Source organism: Notothenia coriiceps, unplaced genomic scaffold, assembly GCF_000735185.1.
Source record: "Notothenia coriiceps isolate Sejong01 unplaced genomic scaffold, NC01 NC01_scaffold00004071, whole genome shotgun sequence".
Lineage (NCBI taxonomy): Eukaryota > Metazoa > Chordata > Actinopteri > Perciformes > Nototheniidae > Notothenia > Notothenia coriiceps.
In genome coordinates, this window is record NW_011336772.1 from 111,072 (window position 1) to 121,539 (window position 10,468).

Genomic DNA, 10,468 nt, shown 5'->3' on the forward strand with positions numbered 1-10,468 from the left:
ACACACACACACACACACACACACACACACACACACACACGACGGTGATGTGTGTGTGGAGTGTGTGTAGGCTTTCCTGAGAAGGCAACCTTTTTTTAAGAGGTGTAAAATAAACATGCTCTGTTTGGAGGGCAAAATGCAGGGATGGAAGGGGAAGCTACTGAACTCAGAGGGCATATTTAAACAAAAGAGAGAGAAATAAGGTTATGACCTATTGCCTCAACAGTACATTACACTATTTGAGTATATAAGTAGAGCTATTTTGGCTCCATTGTGCTTCAGTCTCCGGGCTTTTATTCCATTTGTCATATCTCCTTTGTATATTATTTGTGTGATAGTTTCTTTGTTTATTATTTTATGTGAAGCATATTGTAACTTTGTTTTGGTAAGACATTGCCAGTGGTGGAAGAAGTAGATATTTTACTTATGTAAAAGTAGAAATACTACATGGTAAAAAAAACGATTTTTCAACAAAAAGTACCTATTGTGCATGATGTCCTATTTCAGAATCATTTAATGTACTTGATTATGTGTTCATCCCAGCTGGTGAAGGTGGAGCTAATTGTAATTACTTATTACTTATATATACTGCTGCTCTATATCTTAACCTATAATTGTATCATCATAGTATATGTATTCATTTATATATGTTGTATTATCTTATAATCTGAATATGTGAAGTAACTAGTAACTTTTTTTCAAATAAATGTAGTAAAGTAAAAAGAACAATGTTTACTTCTAAAATGTAGTGGAGCAGAAGCATAAAGTAGCATAATCGAATGAAAGTACCCCACAATCTTACTTAAGCACAGTAATTGAGTAAATGTACTTCAATATATTAAACCACTGAACATGGCTGTATGCCTGTGACTTGAGTGTGCCATAAAAATGATAAAGCACATTCAATAATGTTGTTTTTAACCTTTTATATCCATTTTGACTGATATTTACAGTACGGGATTGACTCGTTAAGAAATATAACATGACTTGGATTTGCTCCGAAAGACTTGAAAACATTAAAATCATAAGGGGGCGGCAAGAAGTCATCAGACATACAGCTGAGCCTGAGATTACTGAAGTGGAGCCAGAATTCCTGTAAAATGATCAAAGCTATAAGAACTTCTTACAGCTAACAACTCCATGAGAGAGAGGAGGAGAGACGCTGGTTGGACATGTCTGAGCAAAGTCTACTGGGTCTCCGCCACCTGAGCTGATCAAAGACACAATACTGATTGCTGACTACTGTCAGAGCGTAAAAGCATTAACAATTTGGAACAGAGGAAAGAGTGAAAGAAGGGGGGGACTCAGGGGGGAGAGAGTAGTGTTTCGGGTGGAAGAAACACTCCTGCCAACAGAAATCAAGAGTTCTGCTCTGGCACCTGGGGGGGGGGGGGGGGGGTTTGTGCCTCTTTTGTTCCTCTTAGACTGGGTCTGTGTACAAGTGTGTACATTTCACCAGTGTTGTCTTTTAAATGCCAGATTACTAGGCAATACAGACGCACAGTGAATTTTAACACAGTAGTATAAACTGAGGTTTTGAAAGGCATTGCAACCCAACAATAGTCAATAACAAACCACACTGTCCAACATGTTTTTGTCTGACAAACACTAGGCCACATCTACCTAAAGTATTTGTGTTAGTTAGTTAAGAATGTTGCTACCACTCTCATACCTGTGCAGTCAACATAGGGCGACTAAGCCAGGACAATTTGAGTTTAGCTGAGCATAAAGACTGGAAAATGGGGTAAACAGCTTTAATGCGACAATCAAGCAAAGTGGGAAGACACAGGAGAACAGCTTTTACAACAGGAATAACCAAAATGTGCCTTTTTTGTTGGTGGTATGATACAAACAAGACCAGATACCCACATCTGTGTATGGCTCCTTTTAAATCAGCAGAAACAATGAGTGTCAATGATGGAGTTTATTGAGCATGAGATAACATTACTGTCAGAAATTGCCAGCATCTCAAGTTGGAGGCAAGTTCCCGACTCAGCTGCTTGTAATAATGGTTTGGAATGATGCATGTGTCAGAAGACAACTGGCCTATAGCATCTCTAAATCTCACTAATTAGCCCACCATATCTTATTCATCAGTCAAAATTACAGCTTGTGGTTTTACATTAGAAACAGTGACTTCCTCGAGTCCTTTCACAGAGGCGAGCTAGCTGTTTCCCCCTGTATTCAGTCTGTGCGCTAAGCTGCTACGGCTTCATGATAAACGTAATTCTCCACAAAGAATAATCATATTTTGAACGTCAAATTATTGCTTCAAAAGTTATGAAAGCTTCAGACAAACCCTTAACTTCTCAGTTAAAACTCACAGCGTTTGATTTGATTTGAGTTAAACCCTAACCCCTTCAACAGTTGATCCACAGAGGCTTTACCTTTCTTCTCATCACCACTAAGTATTTATATGTGAGGTCTTCTGAAGTTAATGCTCAGGCCTGATCTGTACTCTCATGATCCCACTTCACAAAGAGTGCTGTGACGGTGGTGGTTTAGGGTGATGTTATTGAAGTATTCAGGTGTGTTAGCGCTTTAAGCCAAAGACAAACAGGCACACGCACCTCCTGCAAGCTCACAGGAGCCTCAAGCAGCCTGTTGAACCTCAGTGGAGTGAAGGCAAGCTGCGGTACAGGGCCTGGTCTGTAGTCGGCCTGGAGCACTGTGGATATTAATTTTTCCCTTTATGCTCTGCCTCTTTTATTATTATCTTATTATCCCTTTATACTTCTCTGTCTTTGTCTGTCTGCAGTTTGTCTGTATGGGCGATGCTGATAGTTTCAACTAATTTGACTGACACAATAGGAAAATAATCTCCACTGCCATAAAACATAATGGAGATAACAGAAAACAAACACTATGTAACTAAGAGGCCTACTGTGTCATTTAATGATTATTAGCAAACATAACATTTTGATCAAGAAATAAAATACAGCTTTGTACAAGAGTCAGACAAGTGGTTTTATCCCTGTACCACCAGGATTAATATGGAGAAAGTAAAAAAAGAGCAGGACTTGTGGAGCCTTGTAGAAGTTGTATAAGTCATTAAACACAAATAAATACATTTTATTTGCATCTGTAAATCTGTGTCTGTTCCATTTTCTAATCAACTTAGCATTTTAATTTTTGCTGGTTTCCTTGTGTTCCACGAAACTGTATGTATTTAAGATACGAACTGTTGAACAGACAAACAAACAATATGATTATGTCAACTTGCATTGTCGGAAATTGTAATGAGTGTTTCCTTATTGTGTGATATATAACGTGAATAGTCAAGAAAAACGTTTTAAGTTACTAAATAAGATTGTTATTTATACCATAAGCATATTTTGAACCCCTTTCCTTTTGAATTTCACTTTTTTGTAGCTTTAATGTTGATTTCTAATTTGTTTAACTCAGTCAGTCTGATTATCTTTATTGAATCTTAAATAACTTTCTTTTTTTTTTAAACTAAAACATTCATGAAAGTGATCATGACGCAAATATCTTTGACCCTCTCTGGGTGACCATCGGATTGTAAATAAGGGAAAGGAAAGGCCATGAAGTCCAGAAGTTGTTATCATAACTATTTGGTTCATCCTGTATCATTGCTGGGCTCGATCTGCCTCTTCACTTTGTTTACAACATTTTATGACCCGACCCCTGACCCATCCATGTACTTTATCACCATGGCGACTCAAGGGGACCTCCCTGATGACTTTCCCAGGAATTCTGAGGAGAAGTCACTGCCCTGATCCCAGACCAGCTCTCATCGTTCTAAGATCTGGTGAGGACTTGAGAGAGAGACACAAACTGAACTCTGAGCAGCTCTGTGAAGGTAAGAGACACTTGCGTTGGTTCCCATGGTGGAAGTAAAGAAGTCTAATAAAACCCATCCAAGGGTCACAGATCTCGACATTATCACAACATATTAAAAAATGCTGGGAAGTGGTGTTGGTCCATCTTCCCAATTGCCTTTATTCATCCAGGGATTGCTGTGTGGCTCAAATGCAGGTCATGGGTAAAATCACGTTCATTTTTTTTCTATGTGATATTGCTCCTCCTTTTTCATGATCATCTTATCCGCCAATGTTTGGTTTTACTTCAGCAATTCAAGCACTATATCACATGATATTGACGTGTTAGTAAGCCTGCAACTGAATACTTTTATTTAGTCTCTCCAGTAAACCTTTATTCACAGTATAATAGTTTGAATACATTTTTATCACACTTACAGAAGCTAAGCTAAGAAAAAAGATGACGCATGATGATAGCACATTGTTTTGACCCCTGCAACCATGTGTTATACAATGACGCTAAATTGCTTATGTGCCCCTAACCTTTATGGATAAATGTGTCTGTGAGTTTTAAGCTATGTCTAAGGACGTTTGATAATTTACTGTATATCAACCAAACTCATGTTAGGGCTCCTTTAAGTAGCATTTAGGACTTTACTACAAGTCAAAATCTGATACTTGTCTCATTTAAATTCTACTATAATACAAATATGTTCCAAAGGTGAAAAAGTACAAATTAGATAGGATTTTACAGCAAGAAGCTGAACAAATAAACATGCAGCTTACTATTTAGAATAAGACGGGACTGCTATGACTTTTGGCCTTTGTGTGTGTGTGTGTGTGTGTGTGTGTGTGTGTGTGTGTGTGTGTGTGTGTGTGTGTGTGTGTGTGTGATCATGGATTCTCCCCTATGCCCCCCAATACCTTGACAGATCCCAGCTGCCTGCTGATACAGCGGCTCTTAGACCTCACACACCATTGCTCAACTGACTAATGTTGATTTGTATTAAAAGAGCATGTGTGTTTATATTCATTTTTACATATTAGTCCTTTCTGACAATCAAAATGTTATATGTAATTCATGTTGATATGTATCCTATATTCAAAGAAGCACAATGTGGAATGTTTTCTATTTAAACTGATTTGTTATATATTGCTACAGTTTTGCAGTCTTCATGTATCCTATGTTAGGATTGGATTGGCTCTCTCTGGGACACATTGAGCTACCTCTTTTCTGTCACTTCCTCCTCAGTTAGCATGACAAAAGTTTGAGCACTTGTCCTCTTCCCTCTGCTCCACAATCTCAGTAACAGAATCAGATGTATTTGTTCACCTTTTTAGGAAATGTATCAGCTTCAAAGTTGGGTAATGTAGTTTAAATAATTTTGAGATGGGTAATAAGTTATGTCTACAGTTCATGGATTTAATATTAATTTACTTTAAAATAATTTGTGTAAAAGTATCCATCTTAACAAATAATTTAAGCTGTTTTAAAATTGTATTTGGGGAAATATATTTTTGTCATACAATGTTTTTTTGACTCACTAAATCCCTTGAGCCTCATATTCATATCCTGACATTTAGAAGACAACTGAACAAGTGGATTGATACATTTGAGCCGAGCTCCAAGGAATCATTTAGCCATTTTCTAACACTATTGTTTGAGGAAAGACACACACTATCATACAGTAAATAGTTGTCATTGTTAGAGATACATTGTTTCAATCCGTGTCATTACCTTGTAGGAGTGATGCTGGTGCCAGGACATGTCGTCTTCCTCTGACGCATAATCCACCAGCACTTTACTCTTGCTTTTCTTAAACATATCTCCACTTGTCGCTGAAATAAACCGTCTTGGCCGGTTGCCTTGTTTGGCCCAAATTCTAAGGTTCAACTTGAACAGTTGGTCCCGTTTTGTCCGTTTAATGTCCTAGCAACGCACCTCCGTTGCACGTTCCGCTCTTTTGGTTATTTCTCCAGAAACAAATCCAGACAGCTTTCTCCGAAAAGCTTATTAAGTCATACAAGTGACAGGAACTGCAACGATCGAGCTTTTTTCCGCCTTTTCCGCAAGTGTTTGGAGTGTGTTTAGTGCGTTTTTACGTAGGCTCGACCACCTGGACCTCAAACCTTCGCTCCTCCCAGTCGTCGTCCCTGCTCCGGATCCTTGATGTTGCCATGGTAGAAGAAGGAGGAAGGGGTCATACGTCTCATCTCCGGCCGATGCAAGAACTAAGCATCATGCAAATATATTGTCCCTTTTTCATATCTTTGATATGTGTAGACTGCAATAAACACGGAAACGGATATTTGGAAGCTGTTGCCTGAGTATTTTTTTGTAATATGTATATTGTCTGTTTTATGTTCAAATGATATACTCTGACATAAGGAGAGGTGAAAGAACTAGAAGTAGCCTAATCTGATTATTTACTTCAGTAAAATAGCAGCAACACAATGTGAATACTTCAGTCTTGAAAACCAAAATAAAAGTACCATATTATTGGATTATACTTATTAATTCATAAACCAGTCAGTTATGTTGCTGCTGGTCATCGTATGATTAATGTTCGTATAGGCAGCTTCATCTTCAACAATACATCGTTATTCATTTTAAAAAAATGTCGTGGTATGTAATGTAAAATCCTATTATACCAAGTCATACAAATTATAAAAATATTTTCTTAAATATATTTTATATGTAATTGTCTTGCTGCTGTGTTTTTCCTATTAGTGTTTTTCAGTATTATCAAAGTGGGATATGATACACAAGGAGTTCTGAAATGATTATTAGGATATAGACACATTGCCCACAGTGGGCACACATTCAAAACAACGAAAAATCTTAATCTAGGTTTTTTCTATTCAATCATGAATTATTTTTAGTTGGTTGATGTATTGAGATGAGTATTCGGTTAAAGGTTCACTGTGATCCTCCAAATATTTTCAGGAATTAAATCCATCATTGAGTGAGTTTAGAATGAAAACAACTGAGGGTTTGTTTCTATCTCAACTTTTGTAAAAGCCGATCCTGTATTAACTATAGACAAAGATTGTTTGTTGAATAAAATAAATAAAATGTATTTCAGTACGGTTATTACCTGTTTGGGGGTTAGGAAACGTAATGTGTTATACAAACAGAGGACAGGAGGACCTTTTAGACATTGGAAATGTATTTTTGTAAGAATGAAATCTCTCTCTCCCTGAGACCTCTGACGCAAGAGGAAAGAAATGACACATTATGCTGCGGGGCTGACGCTGGCCGCTTAAAATAGCAACAGTTTAGCTCCGGTTAAGACCACTCACCTGATTCAAAGGTTCTTAAATTCCCATTTCAATGTCCACATTATACAGTAAAGTCAGTGGGGAATGTGGATTGTAAGAACTTATAGGAAAAAACGCAAAAAACACAGACGCGGTTTTTGAGAATTCTACACAATCTCTCTGCCCGGAAAAGGTTTTGAGACAGCAGAGTTTAAGTCATACAAGGTGTTATGCAATGTTGTTGTGTCTGTGTGCACCAAAGTCAATTTGCAGTAAGGTTCGTTATTGATTACTTTTATATATGTAAGTGTCAGCTATTCATTAGCAGCTGACACAAGCAATGACTGGCTGTTATATGTCCGTCACCCATCAACAGGGAGGTCAGTGACCTCTGACCTCTGAGCTCATCAGTTAGTCAACTGCAAATGTAAGACCCTTTCTTGGATGTGTATTCCCAGAGTATCTCTACATTGGTTATTTACAGTCTAGGTGGCCCTGGTTGCGACATGGATGTCACTAATCAATCCTCTTGATAGTCTTTGCCCTACAAAGACTATTTTTTACAAATTAGAAACCCCTCTAGGAACTCATGGATCTGAGAGGATAAACTGACGTCCTTCATACTGTGTTAGAAGTATGGATTATCTGCTAATAAACTATACCATCTTTTTCAGAATACCAACAAGAACACCCACTAGATGTACTATATATATGCATATTTTTAAGGAGCCTCCTACGACAGTGGCTCTAATCATTGAGACAGCAGGTAAGGTCTGACAGGGTCACAGTTATAATGGAACACAGCTGGGATTATCCAACCTGCTTTGAATGTCTCACATGGACACAGATGTACTGTACTGTGCAGTTTAAACTAGTCTTTAAGAATGTCTGGGGCAATGTGCTTAACTTCTTTAATGCTAAGTTGTTTTTTTCTCCATGAAGTCAGAACAAGACAGTAAATATCTTGTATAAAACTTTATTTTTTACCCTGTCTTTGTTCTCATCATCATTTTTATTTGAGTTATAAATTATAAGAACTGGTTAAATAGACCTAAAATATATTTTTTCACAAAGGCATTTTAATCAGCAAAAAGAAGGAGCTGGCAGAGATACAGCATGACTCAACAACTAGCTGACTTGATTCAAAGGTCACAGGGTTTCTCCCAGGGGACTACATCAAAACGTGTTAGCCAGGAACAGAGATTAAAGCTTTAATTGTGTTCACAGGCCAACTCTGTGGGATGTTCCTTAGAGACTGTATTCAGTGTAGCTTTAATGAACAGTTTGTATTAAGAGTGATTTAAACTCTGCATTTATGAGCATTGTAGAATATTTATTATGTAATTTCAATGTAAGGCTTGTTTTAAGTTTTCAATCAACAAAGTCGGTAAGATCAGGCAAAAAAGCTCAGGGTTGCTCATTGTTAGTGGGAAAGCTTGTTTCAACAAGACTGCAATTCTACATTGCACTTAAACCTTTTAACATGTTTACACAACAATTGTATGTGATTAAATCAGAATAAATAAGAATCTTTGAAGTGTGTAACTTTAAAATTACAAGCCAAATAATAACTATCTTTGTACTTTTTCCCTTTTATCTGCACTTCCAGTCTCCTTATTGTGTTAAAAACTAATCTTTAATATAGTTTACGTAGTTCAAATGGTTTTGATGGTTTGGAAAGATGCTCCTCTTTCTCTGCCTGCTTTCTTCTTAACAATGGCCCTGCCTGTCTTTTTAGAGGGAACCTGCTCATTAAACTTCAGCTTTCTTTCAGAAGAAATATAGAAGGAAACAAAATGTGAGAATGAAAGTCTTTGCTAGAAAATGTCAAAGGTCACAAGAGGGGGTAAGGTGTTGGAACCTGGGGGTCTTGAAGCTGTAGAGCAGGTAGTCAAGTTTTGGACACCTGTGAATTTAGTGCTGGCTCATTTGGTGCAGCTTTTTTTCACAGAAATAAGGGGCAGTAAGTGTAGAGCTTTGAAGTACATTTAGATTGATCTAAGTTGTCCTTCAAGCAAAGAGTTAGTATTGATTGTCTTTTTATACATCTGCGGCCAACCTTTTCTTAATTAGTGTAAGGAGCTCAACAGTTTTATATTTGCAAGAGGACATTTTAGTTTTACTAAAGGCTTGTAACTGGCTCCTAAGTCCATTCACAAGAAGGTAATATTCAGTCACAGCTCATCAATTCTGCACAGCAGACCTAAAATAGATTGGATGTGCCTTGGCACACACCCACCTTGTGTTTGGTAACAAGCTGCCAGTTAACATCAGACATCCACACGACTGCAACTTCCTCTGTGAATGTATCTAATATGTTTAGGTCATGTTCATATATTATATTGTTATATGTGGGGTTGTTTTGTGTTTGTGTGTCACAGCATGGCAGCATGGATTAGGAAAGAAAGAAAAAAAAGATCTCCTGAACACGGGAGGTGTTTTAATGAGCTCAAGGTAGAGACCACGTTTAAAACAAGGCTAAGCTTCTCCGCTGTCTAAGAAGAGCCATTTAAAGGATGGAGGAAAGTGCTGCATCAACACACAAATAGACCAGGCAAAACAAATAATTGTGCTTCATCATGCTGGAAAATGTGTGCACAAGTGTGTTTATGTTTGTGTGTAGGTAAAGGGAGAAAGAAAAGTAATATACAGGTGTGAAAATAAGAAACAAAGAATACAACTACATATATTGTTGATGATTGTTGCAAGTTACAGTATTTTATGGCTCGATTATGATCTACAGTTTTGTTGTTAACTTTAAACTCCCAAAAGTAATTTGATATGAGGAGGACATATTGTATAAACGCTGAAAGAATTCACATCCACAAGGGAGTCAAAGGTCACAATCTTCAACAGAGAGCCACCCGCTGATACAGATTCAGTGTCTCGTTGAAAGACCCTTCATGGGGTGTTTACTCGGCACTTGCCATGCTCTGGGTTTGAACTTTAGACTCCAGAGAACCCAAATAAAGTGCTGACTAACACTTTGGCACAATGCTTGTATTTGTAGGTTAACAGTGTGGCCTGCAGCTGCTCTGCCACTGACCATATGTGCAGCTAATGAGCAAAGAGTCATTATTTGTACACACTCGCACTAGCTGTAAGAAAGTGAGGGGTTCTACAATGTTTTCTGATTCATCAGAAGCAACTGTTACACAGTCTCACAAGTGTGTTGCTGGACTTCATACATTGGACTACTTTTGATATTTCTTCTTTTTCATATGATACTGTAAGATTACATTCTAAACACTGAGAACTCCACTTTGGACACTACACACACACACGCACGCACGCACGCACGCACGCGCACACGCACACGCACACGCACACGCGCACACACACACACACACACACACACACACACACACACACACACACACACACACACACACACACACACACACACACACACACACAATTTCTTT

General features: G+C 37.8%; 1 protein-coding gene across 1 annotated transcript in view; it reads right to left on the reverse strand.

The window, feature by feature from the left end:
• si:ch211-225h24.2 (testis development-related protein) overlaps positions 1–5,937 on the reverse strand; it is a 15,082-nt gene extending 9,145 nt beyond the window's left edge. Inside the window, exon 1 of the mRNA XM_010767132.1 lies at positions 5,521–5,937. Within this exon, the coding sequence (XP_010765434.1) occupies positions 5,521–5,607 (87 nt within the window). The 5' untranslated portion in view covers positions 5,608–5,937. The remainder of the gene's footprint in view (positions 1–5,520) is intronic.
• Positions 5,938–10,468: the final 4,531 nt, after the last annotated feature.